Source organism: Hemibagrus wyckioides, linkage group LG06, assembly GCF_019097595.1.
Source record: "Hemibagrus wyckioides isolate EC202008001 linkage group LG06, SWU_Hwy_1.0, whole genome shotgun sequence".
Lineage (NCBI taxonomy): Eukaryota > Metazoa > Chordata > Actinopteri > Siluriformes > Bagridae > Hemibagrus > Hemibagrus wyckioides.
Window position 1 is genome coordinate 618486 of NC_080715.1, and position 23587 is coordinate 642072.

The following is a 23587-nucleotide window of genomic DNA, read 5'->3' on the forward strand; positions in this document are numbered from 1 at the left end:
ATATTTCATTAATTAATGCAATAGTGATATTCTCCATAGACGTTCTGAAGCGTTTAAAACTTTTTAAGACTCTAAAAAGTAATCTCGAATTCCAATTGGCTGTCCGCACTCACATGACCTGTTCATGCCACGCCTCCTCCGTCCACAGTTCCGGGTTGTTTGTTTTCGGAACCATGCGGTCCGTGCTGGGTTTAGTGTGTGTTATTTTAATTTCTACATTATATCTGTATTCTCTGTCCTTTTATCTTCCCCCTGTAGCACGGATCATCAAACAGAACCGAATGGAAACACGGGGAGAGAGTGATGACCAGCGGGAGAAGGAAATGATCGGGTCAGTCCTTCATATTGTCCTTCTTTTAATGTAAATAATCTTCATAATAATAATTTGTGCTATATATTTATGTAAGGGGAATCATGTGTGTTAGTGCTCCTGTTTAACCTTCAGATGTAACCCTGTATAGGGTCTGTAGAGGAACAAGAACTGTTTAATATGAGACTATTTTGAGATTATATTACAAATCCTCATGTAACCCCCGTGTCTCCGGCATGGGAGGCGGGCGCACTAACACTAGCACCTCTTGAGATCACCCCCCCCCTCACTCCTATCTATTCAATTCAATTTATTTTGTATATCGCCTTTTACAATGAACATTGTCTCAAAGCAGCTTTATAAAAGAAGAGAAACGGAGAAAGGGGAGGGGAAAAATGAAAATAAAAAGTATTAAAAAAAAAAACTAAATACCTAGAAATAAGAATAAATTATTAAATTAAATTATTAAACTATTTTATTTTATCCCTAATGAGAAGCCTGTGGCGACGGTGGCAAGGAAAAACTCCCTGTGATGAAAATGAAGAAACCTTGAGAGGAACCAGGCTCAGATGGGAACCCATCCTCATTTGGGTGACACTAAACAGTAAATAATGTAACTGTAACTGATTAATGTCGTTTCTACAACAGAAATCAATGACCCATGAGGAACTATTAGGTCAGTGTAGTTTCTAAGGTCATTATAGACACTAATTCTTTGCTGTCACAAGCTGACAGATGAAATGGCAGATCTGTGATGGTGTGAAAGTCCCCAAGTGGCTCTGTCCATGGCTGTCTCCTGGTCCACACAGATCCATCCACAGCATCAGTGGGTACCAACAAGCGATGAGACTCTGACCAGGGGTAGGGCAGTGGTCATACTGGAAACTGGCAAACACTGGGAGCTCAGGAGTGGGGTGTATAGCTCCACAGAGAAAGACAGAGAGAGAAAGAGAAAGATATTAAGTTTCTGATCATGTGATGTTTAAGACAATGTAGATTATGTGTAAAGTGCAGGCAGGGACTCCAGCAAGACTAGCTATGACATCAGAACTAAAAGGGAGAGCCAGAAGGTGACACGGCACCAATGTAACCCCCGTGGGTCCTACTCGCATCCGCTCCGAGGGGGTCTCGAACCCGGGCCTCCGGCATGGGAGGCGTAACAAAGAGGCTAACGACTGCAGCCACTAGTGCACCTCTTTAGATCAGGGGAGTGAGGTTTACCTGCACAGCACCTATCACTGGCCTCCATTATACTCACCCCCCCAAACCTCACTCCCATCCAGGTCACGACACCAATGTAACCCCCACAGGTCCTACTCACACCCGCTCTGAAGACTGTGCTCTAAAGACTATAGCCATTAGGGATGCAACAATACAGTTAACCCACGGTTCAATATGTACCGTGGTTTTTACCCACGGTTTTCGGTTTGGTTTGGATGACTTGGCAAATTAAAGTTTTTTTTCCATTATTCTTTGTTTAGGTGACAGGAACAGTAAATCACGGTGAGATAACTCTCTGTAATGACCAGTCACTGTGAGATAACTCTTTGTAATGACCAGTCAGGGTGAGAGAACTCTCTGTAATGACCAGTCAGGGTGAGATAACTCTCTGTAATGACCAGTCAGGGTGAGAGAACTCTCTGTAATGACCAGTCACTGTGAGATAACTCTCTGTAATGACCAGTCAGGGTGAGAGAACTCTCTGTAATGACCAGTCACGGTGAGATAACTCTGTTACCCCCGAGGTCCAGCTATCTGTTTTTAGAGCAAGACTTTGTGCTTTATCCAAAGCGTTTTCAATTTTTTTGCGTGATTTTTGGTAGAGGTCGGGGAAAAAAGGCTCCCGCTTCCACACAGTGATATCTCTGGGTGATGGAGCTGTAGATGTGTGGTCATGTTGAAGTATTTCCATGACTGTATCTAACTCGTGTGGAACACTGCTTAAACACAGTCATGTTTTGTTTAGCGTTTTTGTTTCATCGGCATCATGGTCAACAACAAATGTCCCCACACCACAGATCTGAATCCCAGAGCTGCTTCCTCGTGTTCCTGTCTCACTTCACCTCTCTCCAGGGTTAGAGTGAAATCTGACACCAGCATCACAAGCATGGTCACCGCCCCTAACTTTAGCGCTCACTGATTGGATATTTACTCGCGGGGAGGCGTGTCTGTCTCAGCGCATAGACATACAGTACAGGCAAACACACACAGGAGGTACAGAGAGTAATAAACACACACAGGAGGTACAGAGAGTAATAAACACACAGGAGGTACAGAGAGTAATAAACACACAGGAGGTACAGAGAGTAATAAACACACAGGAGGTACAGAGAGTAATAAACACACACAGGAGGTACAGAGAGTAATAAACACACAGGAGGTACAGAGAGTAATAAACACACAGGAGGTACAGAGAGTAATAAACACACAGGAAGTACAGGGAGTAATAAACACACAGGAGGTACAGAGAGTAATAAACACACAGGAGGTACAGAGAGTAATAAACACACAGGAGGTACAGAGAGTAATAAACACACACAGGAGGTACAGAGAGTAATAAACACACAGGAGGTACAGAGAGTAATAAACACACAGGAGGTACAGAGAGTAATAAACACACACAGGAGGTACAGAGAGTAATAAACACACACAGGAGGTACAGAGAGTAATAAACACACACAGGAGGTACAGAGAGTAATAAACACACAGGAGGTACAGAGAGTAATAAACACACAGGAGGTACAGAGAGTAATAAACACACACAGGAGGTACAGAGAGTAATAAACACACAGGAGGTACAGAGAGTAATAAACACACACAGGAGGTACAGAGAGTAATAAACACACAGGAGGTACAGAGAGTAATAAACACACAGGAGGTACAGAGAGTAATAAACACACAGGAGGTACAGAGAGTAATAAACACACAGGAGGTACAGAGAGTAATAAACACACAGGAAGTACAGAGAGTAATAAACACACAGGAGGTTCAGAGAGTAATAAACACACAGGAGGTACAGAGAGTAATAAACACACACAGGAGGTACAGAGAGTAATAAACACACACAGGAGGTACAGAGAGTAATAAACACACAGGAAGTACAGAGAGTAATAAACACACAGGAGGTTCAGAGAGTAATAAACACACAGGAGGTACAGAGAGTAATAAACACACACAGGAGGTACAGAGAGTAATAGAGCACATGAAGGAGAAAAAATACCTAAAAAATTTTTTTTTTTTTTTTTTAAAAGCATGGTTATTATTGTTTTAAAGAAAAAAAACCGCGGTTCACGCATACGTATTGAACCGTGGAGGTCGTACCGAATGCTTCAATATTATATTGAGTATTGTGGCATCCCTAATGGCCACTACCTTCAGTCGCTAGCACGCCTCTTGAGATCAGGGGAGTGAGGTTTACCTGCACAGCATCTAACCTCCGTTACACTCACTCAGAGACACATACAGAAGATCTGGGCTACTATGGAGTAAGGGAACTAGAGCTAAACGACTAAACTCTCCCATCCCTCTCCTGATGTGTCAGGTTGAAGTTCCCATCTGATCTGCAGGAGCTGAAGCAGATGGCAGGGTTGTTACAGCACTATAAGAAGGAACACAGTGGCTTTGTCCTGCTCCTGTTCTCCAGTGCTTACCTGTACAAGCAGGCGTTCGCCATCCCAGGGTCATCACTACTGGTACACACGCACACACACACACACACACACACACACACACATATGCTGGTATGGTATAATCCACTGATTGTGTGGTGTGTGTGTGTAGAACATCCTGGCAGGGGCGCTGTTTGGACCGTGGCTGGGTCTTGTCCTCTGCTGTGTTCTCACCACCGTAGGAGCCTCAGTGTGTTTCTTGCTCTCTCACTTCTTTGGAAAGCAGCACATTGTCCGAATATTCCCCGACAGAGTCGCCCAGCTGCAGAGAAAGGTTTGTTCATCTGTACACACACACACACACACACACACACACATACATTGAAGTGACCTAGAGGTTCACATGAAACTACAGACTAGGAACTGGGGGAACTAGTTTATAGAAATTATGGGAACTAGGCTCTATGACAACTAAAACTAACTAGATAACTAACCAGTTGACTAGAAATACAAAATAGAAACTACAAATGCTTACACTCAGGGCTGTGAATAATTTACAGTTTGAAATGGCAGAAGGTCACATCTCCAGCAGCAGTGTTTATATTCAGCAGTATACAGAGACAGCATCATAATTTTGGTCTAATGTTAAGGTGATGTTTATTTCTCTTCAGAAGAATCAGAGTATTGATGTATGAAGAGGCATGCAGTCTGTCTTACTGTACTGAGCTTTACAGCTGTTTTTATATAAATGATGAACTTTACTGTCAGAAACCCCACAGACACTCACACACAAACTCAGACATTGAATACCATCAACTTTGTAGTGGATAAAGCTGTTAAACTGGACAAACTGGATCAGCTGTGGTGGTTAGAATGCAGAAGCCCATGAGGACTGGGAAAACTAAACACCAGGATCTAAACTCTACAAAAACAGAACAAGCAAATACAAAATAAAATGGAAATTAGAACATCTGGAACTGTAGAGTATGTGGGAACTCCTAGAACAACTACAAGAAATTGTTAACGAGAACCAAGATCACCAGAAACTCGGACGTGGAAATGACCATAAACTCTAAACACTTCAGCTAGAAACCAGAAACTGGAAAGAAAATAAACTCTAGAGAACAAAGGAAATAGAAAGTAGGAGAACCAGAACCAGAACCTGGACACTGGGGTACTGAAATCTGAAACCTAGGGCATGATTAAAACTGTGGAACTGTGAAATAGTAAACTGGAACTTACTCTGAAACTAGTACACTAACGGAACTAAGATGAGGAGAATGAGAACTAGGAGCTACAGGGAGCTAGTACCAGAACTCAGTGTAAAGGAACCAGACTCTGGGAACTAGGATCTGGCAACTCGAACTGGGAACTGGTAAATAACTTCAACTAGGAACTGGAGAGAGGTGTCTGATTTCTACACATGTACAATGAGCTAGTTATTAACTGTGTGTGTGTGTGTGTGTGTGTGTGTTTAGGTGGAGGAGAATCGGAGCAGTTTGTTCTTCTTCCTGTTGTTCCTGCGTTTGTTCCCCATCAGCCCAAACTGGTTCCTCAACATGAGTTCTCCAATCTTCAACATCCCCCTCGCTCACTTCTCACTCTCTGTTCTCATCGGTAACAATACACACACACACACACACACACACATACACACACACACACCAGGTTATACAACATCAGACCTACACACACACACTGATGCATTTACGTAAATAATTTTGTGTGTGTGTAGGTCTGATGTCATATAACCTGGTGTGTGTGTGTGTAGGTCTGATGCCGTATAACCTGGTGTGTGTACAGACGGGCGTGGTTCTGTCTGATCTGTCGTCTCTGGATGATGTGTTGTCATGGAGTGTGGTGCTGAAGCTGCTGCTCATCTCCTGCTCCGCCCTGCTGCCCTCCGCCTTAATCCGCCATTACAGAAACACACACACACACTCAAAGCATAAAGATCACTGAGGTTTACTACACACACACACACACACACACACACACAGAGTTTACACCATAATTTTGTGTGTGTTTTTATGAGGGATTACATTGTAATGTGTGTGTGTGTTTGTATTGGGGATACTTTATAATGTGTGTGTGTAGGTGCTACACTGTTATATAGTGTTGTGTGTGTTCATGTGATCTTCCCCTGATGAATGGACCAATCAAAACCCTTCATATCAACTTGCACTGAAATCCTGTACATCAGTTAAAGGAGAAGCGAAGTTTCAGTTTATTTATAAAATTATAGAATAAAACATCTTTATTGTGAATGTAATAAAAACTGAGAGATTTTTATTATTAACTTGAAGTCTTCTGGTTAGTGATTATTTGTTTCTACACTGATCAGGTATAACATGACTAGGGTCAGATTGTGATGGCTAGACCACTGGATCACAGCATCTCCAAAACTGCAGCTCTTGTGGGGTGTTCCCGGTCTGCAGTGGTCAGTATCTATCAAAAGAGGTCCAAGGAAGGAACAGTGGTGAACCGGAGACAGGGTCATGGGCAGTCAAGGCTCATTGATGCACGTGGGGAGAGAAGGCTGGACCGTGTGATCCGATCCAACAGACGAGCTACTGTTGATCAAACTGCTGAAGAAGTTAATGCTGGTTCTGATAGAAAGGGGTCAGAATACACAGTGCAGGACGGGTCAGGGCTGTTTTAGCAGCAAAAGGGGGAACAATACCATATTGGGCAGGTGGTCATAATGTTATGACTGGCCGGTGTATATAGAACTTGCTTGCTACTGATGAAGTCACATGATCAGGATTACATCTCAAACACCGTGTACACTACACGCTAATACAACTTGTAAAAACCTAATATCAAGGAGAAAAACTAAACAATAAAAGGCATTATTATTATTATTATTATTATTATTATTATTACTATTATTATTATTATTATTATTATCATTTCAGTCCAGCTTAGTTACATAAACTAGATTCAAGATTCAAGAGGTTTATTGTCACATGCACAGTGAAAACACAACAGTTTAGACCGTACAATGAAATTCTTACTTTGCACGTCTCGCTTACCAAAAGAATACAAATAATAGAATATATGAAAAAAAATACAATAAAAAAATAAATAAAAAGTTAGAGTAAATACAGATTAAGACATAAGTAAGGTGCTCAGTGTTGTGTGGCAGCAGTCAGTGGGGGTGATAGGGTGTGATGGAGTGGTGTTAAGTGTTGTTCAGGAGTCTGATGGCTTGTGAATAGAAGCTGTTTGTGAGTCTTTTTGTCCTTTTTGTCCACCTGTAGCGTCTCCCAGAGAATCTAAACAGTTTCCAATTAAAGTCCAGTCAGAAACATGGAGGATGACCACACACACTCTAGAACATTCTATCAGATTTCTGTAAAGCTGCTTTCTGACAACGCCCAATGTTAAGAGCACTATGCTAATAAAGTTTATTTGAATAGTGACCGTAACAGCAGCTAGCCACTTAGCATCACACACTTTTCTACATTTTTGGATTCTTTCATGAGTCTGATCATCAGAAGAGTAAAAATGTGATGACATCGACTCAGACTTTGACCTCCACTGTAACACACATATACGGTTACCATCACCCTCTTATACACCAGCATGTGGCTAACACTCCTCACACACTCACTATGTGGGCCAGCCCATGTAGATGTCTGGAGTAGGGGTGTGTGGTCTCTTGGTGATGGAGAAGTCCACTCTGATCCTGCGTCCATCCAGCTCCATTCCGTTCGCTCTCTCTTTAGCCTCCACATACAAAACATCATAATAATATTAATATCACTGAGGATGAGATAACCAGCACTGGACTTCAGGTGTGTCCTGTGTTTGCTTGTTTTAACAGAAGCTAAAAGTGACTGCACCTCCTGAGAGTCTTCTTTGCTCTAAAAAGTAAACAAAGGCAAAGCCTCGTGAGCGACGAGAGTGCTAATCGTACACCATGCACACGTCTGTCAGTGGACCGTACTGAGAGAAGACCTCCGGCACATCTCGCTCGCTGGTGTACACACTCAACGCAAACACTCCTAAACATGGGTTCGGGTCAGGATTCACCTACACAACACAACAACACAACATCAACATCACAACAACACACAATAACAACACATCAACACCTCAACATCACAACAACATCAACACAACAACAACAGAACATCACAACATCAACACATCAACATCACAACAACACATCAACACAACAACAACAGAACATCACAACATCAACAAAACACAACAACAGAACATCACAACATCAACAAAACACAACAACAGACCATAACAACACACATCACAACAACAAAACACCAAAACAGGGAATGAAAACCACAGCTAAAGCATTTATACAAACAGAAACAGAAAATCTGTAATACAGATAACTGACCAGTCAGTAATAAGAAGGCCAATCAGAACACAGCAGAAGTTGCAGCATGTTGACTGACCCCGTTCCCGACATGTCTCCTGGCTCATGGGAGAGTGTGAGGGACTCCGATGTCGTCTGGAATCCCTGCTGTAGGAGCGGCTACATGAGCGACGGCGCCGAGACCCGCCATGAGAGCGAGAGCTGGAGAGAGACACATTCTACCACATGTACACAAACAGGACAGGGTACAGGTACAGAGTGAGAGAGTAAGAGTGTGAGAGAGATACAGGTACGAGGTACAGAGTGAGAGGGGTACAGGTGAGAGTGAGAGAGTGAAAGAGTGAGAGAGTGAAAGAGGTATAGTTAAACTCAGACATCAACTCTTTCCTGATGTTCACCTGGCGGAGAACCTCACCTGAGCTTCCAATACTGTTGATCCCTTGATAAAAGGTCGAGTTCAAATTAAACATTGTGAGTGATTTATCTAGATGAACATATCAGGAATTAAAACCTGAATTTTTGTTGTGTCGCCTCATTCACGTTCTGATCTCAAATCCAAATGGCTTCGAGAAAAAATAAAAGCATTACCTTACCGTTCCAACACTTTATTAAACACACATTATTTACAGTGAGCTGGGTTTGGGTTAAGACTGAAGGTAGGATAGATATTTAAATTCCTGAACAATGTTTGCAGCGTGTCATGGAGCATCATCCTGCTGAAAGAGGACACTGCTCTTAGGGAACACTGCTGCCCTGAAGGAGTCTCCTGACCTGGTCTGTAACGATGTTTACGTAGATGGTACGTGTTAAAGTAACGTCCACTTGAAGTTCAGGACTCAAGGTTTCTCAGCAGAACATTGCCCAGAACATCATGCTGTCTCTGCAGCCTCGCCTTCTTCACTCATCTCCTCCACAGGTATGTGACTCACATGCACACAAACCTCCACATGATGTAAAAGAAAACCTGATTCATCAGACCAGGCCTCCATCGGCCACACAACAGTCAGTCTGACCGCTCTGCAGCTCCGTACACAGCTGTGATGATCTGTGAGATCTGAGCCAGCATTCACTTTATCACCGCAGTAGCTCTTCTGTGGGATCGGACAAGACGACTGGCCTTCACTACAACTCAAAGAGACTGTGGAATAAAAAATCTACTGTACTCACTACTAAAATCTGACTCCAGCTCCACACTGACCCGACAGCTCAGTCTGAGTGAGACTCATGGTTAATAAGGCCTCATAACTAAATAAGCCAATCAAGCAGACTAGATGAATACAGATAAGAGATTTTATTTTGTAATCAGCGCTGATACAAGAATTTGAGATGCTCACGCATGAACGTCCCAACAACCTCTACCCGGGGAACTCCAACTACAGCCTTTATATACATTTCCCTTATCTTCCCAATGCAACACGTCACTGGTTCTTTGCCTAGACAATCCCACCAAACTTTCTTTTTTTTGACCTTTTAGATTCTTTTTTACACCATTATCTTTGGATTTACAACTTTTCGAATACCATTATAATTAAACTTTCCTGAATCATTATATTAAAAATTGGGCGTTGCCGCCCCCACCAGTGGGATTGTCTTTGGCCTCACTCTCGCCAATACCTCATTCTTCTTCAGGAGACAGCATGGGTAAGTTCTCAGTTCTTCAGGGACCAACACCCCTTTCTTTTATTAACTTTTACACCTCACGGATTTTCTGATTTATCCGCTGTCTTCCACGTATATTCTCTAGATATTTCGCCTGGTACCACCATTGCCATCCAGCACGCCCTGCGTTTACTTCATGATGAGCTCACTACCGCTCAAGGTACCAATGGAGCGAAGATTGACCATAACAATCTAGGGTGCGTCTCTGCCATTGATTGGTCCAAGTTTGGAAAGCCTGGTACCGCAGAGAAAGCCTGCCAGACTGACATCATTGATACAACTACTTGTTCTTCAAAGCCCTTGCAGCCTGTGTGCAAGGCCCGTGACAGGCCAACATGCCGTGTTAAACCTTATATTGTTCTTAAGCTCAAACGACCTAACGAATAAACTTTACCTGAGAACTCACTCCTGCTGTCCCCCTGATTATTTCACACATACCTTATACATATATTCTCATTTACAAAATTATCTCCCACATTCCCCCCTTTTGTGACTCAAGTCACAACACACTCAACTTGTTCAGATATGTGGATACATGCCTTATATACGTACATAAGTCAGCACAAGGATTATACATACTCGTATGATTCGTTTTCAGTGTTTCACTACTATCATGGTGCTAGTAAACAATTATATACTCGTCAAGGAATGTAATAAGTACTCCAAGCTCCATGCAGGTACCACTGCATGTGGTTCTTCTCAGTCTTGCTATCGCCCACCTCACTCGCTCTCTTCACATTTGCCAATCAATTTCATACCTACCTGGATCCCAACCCTACTCATCAGGTATTCCCCTGGTTACACGCAATCCACGTTGTTTCCATTTCATACCCGGTGACCAGCAGCACGACCGTGCCTGCCTTAGGTTGTCCCACCCAGTGAGATCTTACCCGTCTTTGGCTAACCGGCCTTCTTCTCTGGTCACCGGCTGCCCCCTGTTTTTTCCAGGTAGCAGCTTTCCCTTCGCCCAACACCTCTGACTCTGGTGTGGCTTTTTGTGTTGCTGGTCTGTCTTCTCTTGATTCTTCAGTAGGGCATTATTGGGATCTATACCAGGAGCCAGATTGGAACCTCAGTCACTCTGTCCTCAGTCACTCTCGAGATCTCATCTTCTTACCTACCCAGCCACTGTACCTGCAGAGAGCTTCAAGTGTGCAAACATTAAGTATCAACTAACTCTATGTTTATAGCACATTCAGTAATGTCTACCACTCTTCCCACACGACCAATAAGCCTGAATCATTATTATTATGTTCCCTATAACCACAAATCAGCAGTTGTCATTAAGATGCATAAATGAGTAACATTCAATCATTCAGTAGTCATTATAAGACTTCTCCAGTGATTACGCTTTTTTCATTCAGTAGTATTTCAAAACACACATAAATGATAATAGTGTTGCATGCATAAACATTAGTGATTTAAAACACAATATAATACGACACACCGACATAACATATCCCACATCCTTTTATGATGTCCCCTGTTGTTCTTCTGCCCATGTGACTTTGCGCCACGTAGAGGGGCCGTAGGGGGGCTAAGGAGAGGTTACTAGCACATCACTTAGCCCCCTCCCGATGATTGGAACGGCAAGGATCTCAGCAGCTCCATCATTTGTCTAGGAACATTGGTCCACAGTACATCTTCTCCTAACTTGACTGTAATGACCTCTACCCTCTTCTTAAGTGGTACACCTATCCATATTCCAAACCTTCTCTTCCTTCTGTACGCAAGATTAAGTAACCGTTCTACATTATAATGTGCATGTTCTACCACGATGGGTAACTGTGCTGTCTGTCTCGGAGTATATGCAAATATTTGTATCTCTGTAATATACATCCTGTCTGCGTAAATCTCCCTTACTGATGTACGCCTATCTATAAAAGGGTACTCTAGCAATCCTAAATTTGGCTCCCACTCCCCCAAATCGTTTTTCAACAACCTACCCCATAAATACCTCCATATATGCCTCCAATCTCCCTCCATTATGCAATCATCTTTATTAAGTCCAATTCATCACTGCCATTGCTGGATTTAAACGGAGACTCAATCTCATGTGTCATCTGAACATATTGGCCAAACAATGTGTGCGTCATCTGTGTAATCATGGAACGCAGTAGTGGAATTACACAACACAACAGAACTGCAAGTATCACCAAAACCACACCTACGACTGTTCCTATCCTAAGTATGACGGCTCTCCAATTTGAGGAGAACAACCATGCCAGCCAATCATTTGTTGGTTTATATGTGTTCTCTACGTGCTCGTCTCTAAGGTCTTTCATCTGCCGCAGTATTTTACTCAGGTTACCCTCCGGACCAGTGTGCATTGGAATGTAAGTACAACATTGGTCTCCAAACATAGTACACACTCCTTCTTCCGGGGCCCTCATGGTGTCCAGGATAAGCCTGTTCTGTAAGGCCATGGTAGATGTTGCATGTAGTTGTTCTTGAATCAAATCTAGTGCTTGTATTGTGTAGTTCATAAACCTTTGTTGATTGTACCAAATATAGTTAATCCATCTCACGTTTTTACCAATCTGTGCCCATGGCAAGAAAAAGGTCAGTGCTCCTGCTCCTGGTCGACCAATGGCAGTATGTTCATCAGGGACTCCCACCGGAATCCCTCTCCAATCCACGTACACCCCACTGCTCCTGTCGAATCGTCCCAAGTCGCGCTTAATTCGTCGACCTGAGGTATTAATCTCCTTTTCTTGCAGCACAGTTAGTTTTCCTGTCAGCACCACTGTTGTGCAGCATCCTCCCCACCCGGGTGGCAGGGTCTGCCTAGCAACATTATATCCACAATACCAGAATACATCAGCCAGTGGCCTAGTCCCATTAGATAGGTCAGGCTGGTTCAGATCAATATAGTCCTTTTTCCACTGTCTCCACACGGTAATCTTTAATCCTTTTGTATCTGCCGTCACGTCACAGTCTTTAGAAATGTTGCCGACAAACACCTGTGATCCGTTTGAACATACACAGAATGGGTATCTCTGTCCCTGACGCTCACTCACTCTGATGGGCGGATGTCCCTCAGTCCCGATCTCCTCATACTCACAGGTACTATTCAACTTCTTTAACCTGGTTGGGCCGTAGGCACATGAGATAGAATGCATAAGACAAACGAATGGGCATAGGTGGCGTAGGTTGTGCTTGGTGCTGTTACAACCTTCTGGTCCTCTCGTTGGAAAAACTCTGGGAGCTCGCGATGTCCTGTCATGGCACACTATGCACGAGGTGTTTCCTGCTTCGTGTGCTGTGTAACTTAGCCATTGGTAAAACAAATTGTTTGTCCACAACTCCTGGTCTAATCTACTCATGAGGCTCATTGTCTGTGCAGTGTCTCTGCGTATTCTGGGCAGCGTTGCTGGTGATTGCTCAATATAATGTATTCCCCTAGTTTCATCATTCATGTGTTCATTATCACCGAAGACTCGTATAAGTGTGTATATCCATAGTCCTATACACAGCAGTGCTACTATTACAAGTACCAATAAGCCCCAGTCCGTTCTGTTGATTCGTTCACCATTTCCCTCTTCTTCATTTATTTCTTGCTCATCGTTCCTTTCTCTCCCTTCTCTTTCAGTGTTCTCGCCGTGCACGGGCTCTAGTTCTATAGGCAGGTCCTGTATCTCCCACATCGTGTTGTGAAGGCCCTTCCCTTGGGTCGTCTTCTTCTTGTTCTGCTGGACTCTCCCACGGTTGAAACTCCTGGCTCTGCGGGTGGGGCGCTTGTACCGAAGGGGGTTGTGAGGCGGGAACAGCTGGGTCACGCCTTCGCTCCTCGAATTCCCTTATCAGTGGATCCTGCTCCTGCTCTCTTTCACGTCTCGCTCCAGCCCCTGGATCTGGTGCTCTGCAACAGTGATTTAGATGAAACCAAGCAGTCTTACCTTCGACCTTTACGGCTGTTGGAGTAGCTAAGACAACTTTTAGTGGTCCAACTCGTCTGGGCTCATTCCATCTTCTCTTGAAGACCTTGACATACACCCAGTCTCCTGGTTTCACAGTCCTCAGCTCCTCGTCAATTTCGCTCGTCCTTCCCTCCGTAGCACCTTTCACCTGTTGGAATATAGCTCGATGTATTTCAGTCAAGTGTTTCACATAATTGCCAAGCTCACTTTCAAGCTGCTCCAGCGAAGGGCCCTTATAGGGCCCTCGTAGATAAGGTACAGGCATAGGTCGTCCTGTAAGCATTTCGTGCGGGGTTAGATGCGTCATTCGGTTAGTTTGCATTCTCATGCTCATTAATGCTAGCGGCAAAGCCTGCACCCAATTCATTTTTCCCGCTTCGCAAATTTTTGCCAGCTTCGCTTTTAATGTTCCATTTGCCCTTTCCACCATTCCCTGCGACTGTGGGTGATAGACACAACCCAATCTGTGTCGTATTCTTAAATACTGGAACACCCTTCGAATCACATTGTTCACAAAGTGAGTACCACTGTCTGAGCTGATCTTATCAGGAATACCAAACCTTGGAATCACCTCACGACACAAAAATTTAGCCACTGAATCTGCATCTGCTTTAGCTGTTGGGTGCGCCTCCACCCATCTACTAAATCTATCCTCCACCACCAAAACATACCTTTTCTTCTCCTTCACCTCTGCCATATCCATGAAGTCAATGATCAGATGCCTGAATGGTCCGTCTGGCTCTGGTATGTGACCTATTGGGGCAGTAAAACTTTTCCTGTTGTTGTATTCTGCACATATTTCACAACGTGCTAACCTGTGATCAACCATCTGAGCTAAATACGGAGACCACCATGCTCTTTGAATTCGTTTGATCACTTCCCCCCTTGCGCAATGGCTCAAGCCATGCGCATCATTAATCAACGATGTGAGAACTGAGAGAGGAGCCACAAAATGCCCCTGAGGACCACGCCATACGCCTGTTCGTGCATTCTTAACCGCCCCCCTTTTTATCCACTTAGATATCTCATATACTGAGGCCGAATTTTGCGCTGCGGCTAAGGAGGTTAAGTCCGTTTCTGGGTAGTCTTCACCTTCAGAGTCGGTCACAAGCATAATGTTGGTATGTCCTAAAGCTGCTGATTTCGCTGCCTCATCTGCTGCAGTGTTTCCACTGGTAACAAACGAGCCATCTGTTTTGTGCGCTAAACATTTGACGATAGCTAGTTTAGCTGGCAGAGTAATAGCATGTAACAAATCAGTTATGGCCATTCCATGCGTCACAGGAGAGCCATCTGCTCTCAATAACCCTCTCTGGGCCCATGTAGGGCCGAAGTAATGACACACACCATAAGCATACTGCGAATCCGTGAAAATAGTACAAGATTTCCCTGCAGCTAGCTTACAAGCTGCAGCGAGCGCTTTTAACTCAGCCAATTGTGCTGAACATGGTTGAGAAACAGCCGTAGACTGAACAGTAACAAAGCTAGTCAAATCTTTACTGGGCGCTACTATGGCGTAACCCGCCAAGTTCCCGTCTGGGCCTCTAAAGCACGAACCGTCAACAAAAAAGGTTACATCCGAATGTGGCAAAGGTTGATTTTCAAGGTCCTGACGTGCTTTCGAGTATGTGGTTGAAACTTGCTGACAATCGTGCGGTTCACCGTCCAATGGGGTCATCATTCTATCAGCTGGATTGACTGTCTGGCATCTTTGAATAGTCAATTCTGGTGAAGAGAGAATTACGTCGTAACCTGTCTTCCGCGCATGAGTTATCACAAATGTCGGACTGGTAAGCAGGGCATGTAACGCATGTGTAGTGTACAATATAGTAGGATGGCCCATTGTAATGGTTGACGCCTTTTGATACGCAAAGGCTGCTGCTGCTAATCCCGGTAACACGGCGGCATACCACTCTCAATGTTGTCCAATCTACAGCTGAAGTAAGCACAGGCTGTTTGCTCGGTCCCTGTTGCTGAGTTAACACGGCATTAGCAAAGCCTCGTTTTTCTGATACATACAGAAGAATGGCTTACCGTAATCAGGACTCGCTAGCGCTGGTGCTGTACAAAGATCCTCCTTTAGCATTTCGTAAGCTGCAACGGCTTCTGTCGTCCAAACCAATGCAGCTTTCTTCTGATCAGCTGCTTTTATCAACGCACGTAGTGGAGCTACCTTTAATGCAAAATCTACTATCCACTGTCTGCTATAACCCACCATACCCAGGAAAGACAACATCTGTCCAACCGTTTGCGGTTTCGGGGCTTTACGGACCGCCTCTAGATGCGTAGGCGACAGCTTACGACTAGTGCCATGCAAAACTCTTCCTAGATACTCTACCTCCTGTTTGCAGAACTGTAACTTTTCCTTGCTCACCTTGTGTCCGTTTTCTGCTAAGAGTCTCAATACTTTCAAGGAGTCTGCCTGGCACTGTTCTTTAGTTGGGCTACAAATCAAGATGTCATCAACATATGTCAGGAGAAGACTGTCAATATCCAACGAAGCTAGATCCCTAGCCACAATTCGATTGAAAATTGATGGGCTTTCACAATAGCCCTGGGGCAATCTCGTGTATGTGTACTGTTGGCCGTTATACGTGAACGCAAACAAATGTTGTGAATCAGGATGCAGTGGAATACTAAAAAATGCAGAACACAAATCAATGACCGTGTACCACTTAGTATTGCCTGGGATGTTGGAGAGTAGCGTATGTGGATCTGGGACTATGGGTGCTTCTGCCTCAACTATATAGTTAATAGCACGTAAATCGTGCACAAGTCGCCACTTATCTGAGTTTGGTTTTCTAACTGGGAATATTGGAGTATTGCACCGGCTTTGTGTTGGTATTAGAACCCCTGCCTCCAATAACCCCTCAAGTGTGGGTCCTATCCCTGCCTGAGCCTGTGGTGTTAGTGGATATTGTTTCTGATACGGGTACCTGACATTAGGTTTAAGTTTTATCAAAACCTGTCCTGCTGACTTTATGAGTCCTACGTCTGTAGAGTGCTGAGTCCAGAGCACACTCGGGATGGTGGCTAACAGCTCTTCAGTTTCTGTATCTGATTGTTTATCTGGTGCGATGTCCTTGTCATCTGAAAGTGGTAACTGATAAGTAGGTGACATTTTCTTTTCTATCAAGGTTTGTGTGGCTCTTAAAGTGTCTGTGCCTTTTTGAGAAATACGCATAAATTTTCCATCCGGTGAGGTGTGCATGTACTGGTTGATGGTTGGCTTCCATTCTAGCACCTGGCTAGTTTCTTTGAGCATTGGTCCCAGGTCTTTCGATTCATGGCCTCCTGCTACCATCAGTGAGATGTGTGGTATTGAGTTTGTAATCTGGTACCAGCTCTCCAAGTTATTGGGTAACTGAACTGCCGTTGCCACTCCTTGAGGGCCCACGAAAATGTCTGTTGTCACCACGTCAAACAGTTTTCCTTCCAACATTTCTGACCATAGTGTTGCATATTCTTCATTGGTGCTGTCAGGGTCAAAACACATGGTACAGTGCAGCGGGCTCTTAGGTTCAGTGTAATCCGGCCGCATAGCCTGTATCCATGGCTTCCACTGTAAATAGCTGGCCTGCAACTCTGATAATGAGGGATCATCGTTCTGTAGCCAATACACTGTGCTACACTCTGTGTCTGCCTGCGTCCCAGCCATGAGATATTGTCCTGCTGTGGTTCTGTCTGGGAATGTTACCCAAAGGCCTGTAGGGCTGCACTGAATTCTAGCCTTAAATTTACACAAAAGATCTCGTCCCAATAAATTGACCGGTGTAGAGGGTGAATACAAAAGTGGTGCCACAATGGTGGTGTCTTCTAATGTTAATATCTGAGGCTCTGTGAAGTGCAAGATCTGTGAGATCCCTGAGAAGCCTGTTGTTTTGATGGTCTTCCGAGCGAGGGGGAGATTCGAGCCTTCGTGCCCTATACATGAATATGTGGCACCTGTGTCGATCATGAATGGAAGAGGACGCTCATTATTGAGTGTTACCATGACAGTTGGTTCCTGTTGCGGATACAGTGTAGTAGCATACTGTATATTCTCCCCCTCTGGCTTCTCAGGGCCGCTTCAACTCCAATTTGGTGCGGGCCCCAGTCCCGGGCCTATCTGGGGCTGATACATATGTGGGCAGTCTCTTCTCATGTGTCCAGTCCCTCCGCAGCCCCAGCACTCTAGTGGCTGTTGAGGCTGTTGGTACTGAGGATTGGGGGGTGCCTGCGCATAACTCAGTCCTTGGGGCCCTCCAGGGCTCTGCGGCGCATATCCCTGCGGTGGTGAGCCAAATCTTTCCCATGGCTGCCTTCTTCCTTGCCACCGACCTCTCATTGGGCGTCCTCTAAATCTTCCTTGTGCACCGCTAATGTGGACATTAATGGGTTGGGCCATTGGGTACGCCTGGCTATTTTGTGGATGCTGTGAATTTGGTGCTGTCACCTGCGGTTGTGGCATCATTTGCGGTTGCTGTGGTGTTTGTCCTTGTTGCGGCAGCATTTGGTTATTCTGTACTGGTTCTTGGCCTGCTGGGATAACCACTGCAGCTTGTATTTTTCCTGCTTTTTCTCTCTCCTTTTCTTTCTGTCTAGCTCTGGTCAACTCGCCAAGCTGTGTTTTATATAACTGTGTCAGTAAGGCCTCTGAGGCTGTTTTCTCGTCCTTTTGTTTCTTTCTGTATTGTTCCACATAATGTATCACATGTGCTTTGTAGGTGTCCCATGGCATGGAGTTTAGACCGACCACCTCATCCAACGAGGTTTGGACTGGTTCTGGTAGACATTTCTTCAGCATTAATTTAAACAGTCCTTTACTTGTGTCCGTCTCGTCCCATGTTCCACCTGTCTCTTCCTTCCATTTATTCTGATAATCATGGATGAATTTTACTACATTTTCTTCTTCCTTCAGAATCATGTGTTCCAGTTGTCCTGGGTCCATTTTCGTAGGGTAGGATTTCCTTATTTCATTCCACAACCTGTTTCTCCATGTCCCCAGTGCTATAGCATCCCAGCCTGGTAGATCCATTGCTCCTTTTAGTCCAGCTTCATTCAGTATTTCAGCTGTTTTTGCTTTCCCTATCGTTTGAGCTAATATGGCTTTCACATCTCCTATCGACAAGGTATGTCCTGCTGTCTTTTCTTCAAACTTTGTAATCCACCTCTGCCCTCCGTTACACATCTCCGGTAGCTGTGAGCTTAATCCTACCATATCCATAAATGTCCATGGAACATATTGCACATCTCTTCCTTTTGTCACCAGGGGATTCATTCGAACCTCTTCTTCACCATCAAACCCATATCTCTGCGGTGCTTTTAGTGACTTTTTGTCCCTTAAGGTTCTTGGTCGCGTGTGCTCCCGTTCCAGCTGCTCTTCCAACGCTGTAACTGAACTTTGTAAGCGCTCTTCTAACTCTTCCAGCTGCTGTGCGAAATCACGAACGCTATCCATCACCTTCTGCTCTTTGGTGTCCCTCTGTCTCTTTATTGCATCTTCCCTTGGCTCTATGTACAGCACTCCTCTAACCTGTCTCTCTGGATCTTCTCGCCAGTATTCAGCACATGGTTGTTTTTCCGGTGGCCCTGTTGTCTTTTCTGTTCGGGATTGATTATACGCACCCTGCTCCTCACTCATTGGTTCATCTCTTTCCCATTCTTCCGGGAGCGTAGGGGGCGCTGTAGGCCCACTCGCACGCGTTGAGATATATCTCTCGGCGCTGTCCCCCACTGGTGTTGAGTGTGTGAACTCCTTTCCTTTTTGCAAATACTCTTCACTCTCTTTCTTTGCTCTTTGCAATATCTCCTCTGCCTCTTCTTCTTCCTCATTTTCACTGTGATTTCCCCCTGTCTCTTTGCTCCTCCTAATTTTCCCTTTAATTGGGTTTTCAACTGATATCTCCACGTCTTCCCATCCTGTCCAGTCGGCATAGCAGTCCGTTAAGGTTGGATACACTCCCACTTGTTCCCTGCCCACCACTGGCTCGTTGTAGTTGGGTGGTGGACTGTAGATTGGCGGTGGTCTTTCTATTTCTCTCTCCTCTCTACTCCGCTCTTCTTCCTTCTTTATCGCTCGCTTCACCTCTTCTTCTGCTTCTCTGACCTTCTTTCCTTCTCTCATGAACCATTCCAGAATCTCCAACCGCCTATACTTCTTTCCTCTGGATTTATCATCATCTTTGCTTGGCTTCCAGTGTCTCAGCATTTCTCTCACCTCTGAGCAGGCCTTTTCATCAAATGTTCCTTCCACCGGCCACTGCCATGTCCCCTGAGTCCTGTCATGCCATTTCCTCATACACTTCCTGACATACTTCTCGTCAGGTTTGTGTTGCGCTATTATAATGTCAACTGGTGTAGGCTGTCTTCTTCCCTCACTCATGATGCACCCCTGTTGTGCCCTGTATGCGCTACTTCTCTCTCCTGGATTCCTATTGCCTTCTGACCACGTCAGTGCAACGCTAATTCGTTTCACCGTCAAGCTCGGCCTTACTGGATTCTTTCTCAACTTCTCACCGAGCGCATTGATCTTATCAATCAGCACTGATGTTGCAAAACCTCTTTCCCAGTGTACGAGTCGCGGTTCTACTGTCACAGTTGCTGTCAATCCCGAGCAATAATTGTACTGGCCTGGTCTGGGCTGGAATAACTCTGCCAGGGGTTCGTCGTCTTCCTTATATGGGTCACTGATGAAATCAAATATTGGGATGGCTACACTGCTAGGCTCGGGAGCGTCAACTAGTGCTCTCAATATAGGACTCAACAACTTGGGACGCCAAATTTTCCTTAATGCTTCGTACCAGTCTACGTCAGGGAACGTTCTTTGTAAGGTGTACAGTCCGTCAAACTTTGTCAGGGCCCACAATTTATCTCTAATCAAATCTTCTGGCTGCCAGTGCTCTACTCCTTCCCTATCTTTGTATGTCCGCTCATCCCAAAAGTGTGTGCGTATTCCCCTTGTTTCTATCTCCAAGTCTTGGCGAAAGGCCATACAGCTGAAGAAAACAGTAGTGCGCATGCAGTATATGGTATCAATATAATAGCTCAATACTTCAGTAAGGGTAATGTTGTATTATCTGGGTCACATTTTTTACAATTCACTGAGTGGCCCAATAATATGCAGACCCAAGTTTTAGGTGGATTTTTCCTGAGTATTCTCTTTTGCTGATTGCACAATATCCCTCCCTCGCTAATCCTGCTTTCAGCCGCTTTTGATTTCGTTCCAAGTCCACAAACCGTGTCTCTAGCCGTTGAACTCCTCAGCCTATTCATATGTACAACTCTTTTCCCTCACTTATACTGTATGAAATTCCTCCTTCTAGGGGATGTCTCCGCTCTTACTCACTCTTTCTTGGCACAATGCCCCCGCACACACACACACACACCTCTCCACTGCTTCAAAAAGCACTCAATCTTTTTCCACACACACACACACTTGTTCTTCTTAATTCTTCATCATCACCTGAGGATCTACTGTTAAACTTCCTGCAATGAAACACTTCCACAACCTACGATCCTGCCCCAACTTCCACATGCTAGCCCAAACCTCCGTGTATTGAGGACCTCTTGGGGTCATCGGCCACATTAAATTGACCCTAACCAGGAGTTTCCCAGCTTCCTTTCTCAACAACTCTAGTGCTGCCTCCGCGAACTCCCTTTCAAACCTATTTGGAAACCTATAACCAACTCGCTTGAATGGTAGTGGACTGTCAAGACTTAGCTCTAATCCGCGAGTTTTTGCTCTTTCTGTGATAATGTTGGGAACTTCCTCACTTAGTTCCTCCGGAACGGTAAAGTAAGCACTCACACGGTGTCGTCCCGTGTAGGCGGATACAAACACTTCCACCATTCGGGAGCAGTTGTTTCCTACAGTCTGCTACATCTTCTCCTAGACCCCATGGATGTCACACCACACTTTCACGTCAGTAGAGGGTGGAACAATTATACTTGTGACCGATGCCCGTATTCATCCAATTCACTGAGTGCATAACAAATTGAGATGAACCATTATCTCACACTTGGCACTTGGTCCTTACTTACGGTATGTGGATGCCCGCTTCACTATAAGATTTATTCTAAAGACTATTCTAGTCCACACCATCACTACCCTTACTTTTCCTTCATTTCTCACATAGTGTACCTCCAAAACATATATATCAAACCTTAGTATGATTACATCCATGCACGGTGATTCCTTTACTCTCACAAAGACTTCTGCCTTATTTTCCCACTCTGTTGCAATTCCTTTTCAACTTCAGTCCTATCATCCCCACCTGTTTCATATATCACTCCCCATATCAGTGTGCATGCATGTACACACTGGTTTTCCTATAATCTCACAGTAAGAGTGTTAGTAGACAAAAGGTTAATACAGTGCTATTTACAGTGCGCACATCCAATCACCATTTATTTTCTTCATGCACTCACACTCACACAGCCCCTCGCACTCAACACACCCACACACTGCATGCAATACAATCAGGACAGACAACAGACAAAGGCCGACAGCGGGCCTCTCCTTATTTTTCTTAATCTTTTCTTTATTCTCTACCACCTGGATCCAGGACTTTTCTATTCAGCGCTTTTTCTCTTTATATTCTCTTTATCTCTTATTTCTCTTACACCTAGATCCGGGATTTTTCACTATATTTCTCTTTTCTTTTCTTATTTTCCTTTCACTACCACCCGGATCCAGGAATTTTACTCTTCTCTTTTATCACCTGCTACTTGACACTTATTTTTCTTTTTCCAGTGACGGTGTTCACGTTCACAGAACTTACTATTCTGCTACTAAACGCTCCGTTTGCGTCCAAATAAGGTCTTTTTCACAGGAATTTCTCTCATACCACCTGGAACCCACCAGGACTTTCGATCATACAGGCCTTTACACATTCATACATCTGACATCATCTAGTCTTTTCAATATAAAACATGCAATTTATCATGTCACTCTATGTGGTTTTAACTTACACTCACTCTGCCTCTCTGGCTCAATAGGTTGGAGCAGAGCTGATCCGACCCTGGGCCGAGCGCCTCCGCCTCCCCAGACCACACACAACTAATGCAGAAATTCGGTTAAACAGGCTTCTGCCTTACCTCTGTCCTAGTTGGATCCCGTGTCTGGTCCGTGGGTGGCGGCCGCAGCCTCAGGCCCCGGGTCTGGGGCTCTGCTGTTCTCTCTGTGCCAATCTCGTTTTCTTTGAAATCACGTCGGGGTCACCAAAACAATGTGGAATAAAAAATCTACTGTACTCACTACTAAAATCTGACTCCAGCTCCACACTGACCCGACAGCTCAGTCTGAGTGAGACTCATGGTTAATAAGGCCTCATAACTAAATAAGCCAATCAAGCAGACTAGATGAATACAGATAAGAGATTTTATTTTGTAATCAGCGCTGATACAAGAATTTGAGATGCTCACGCATGAACGTCCCAACAACCTCTACCCGGGGAACTCCAACTACAGCCTTTATATACATTTCCCTTATCTTCCCAATGCAACACGTCACTGGTTCTTTGCCTAGACAATCCCACCAAACTTTCTTTTTTTTGACCTTTTAGATTCTTTTTTACACCATTATCTTTGGATTTACAACTTTTCGAATACCATTATAATTAAACTTTCCTGAATCATTATATTAAAAATTGGGCGTTGCCGCCCCCACCAGTGGGATTGTCTTTGGCCTCACTCTCGCCAATACCTCATTCTTCTTCAGGAGACAGCATGGGTAAGTTCTCAGTTCTTCAGGGACCAACACCCC

At 44.4% G+C, this 23587-nt stretch overlaps 1 protein-coding gene across 2 annotated transcripts in view; it reads left to right on the top strand.

Moving 5' to 3' along the window:
• Positions 1–131: 131 nt before the first annotated feature.
• The window catches only part of tmem41aa (transmembrane protein 41aa), a 26736-nt gene continuing 3280 nt past the window's right edge, over positions 132–23587 (top strand). The window contains exons 1-5 of one of the 2 annotated variants that reach the window (XM_058391216.1): positions 132–331; positions 3852–4002; positions 4091–4252; positions 5397–5535; positions 5690–6217. In XM_058391216.1, the coding sequence (XP_058247199.1) occupies positions 174–331; positions 3852–4002; positions 4091–4252; positions 5397–5535; positions 5690–5880 (801 nt within the window). In that variant the 5' untranslated portion in view covers positions 132–173 and the 3' untranslated portion in view covers positions 5881–6217. Of the gene's footprint in view, positions 332–3851; positions 4003–4090; positions 4253–5396; positions 5536–5689; positions 6218–23587 lie in introns of those variants that run through there. The other variant, XM_058391215.1, reaches the window with a different exon arrangement.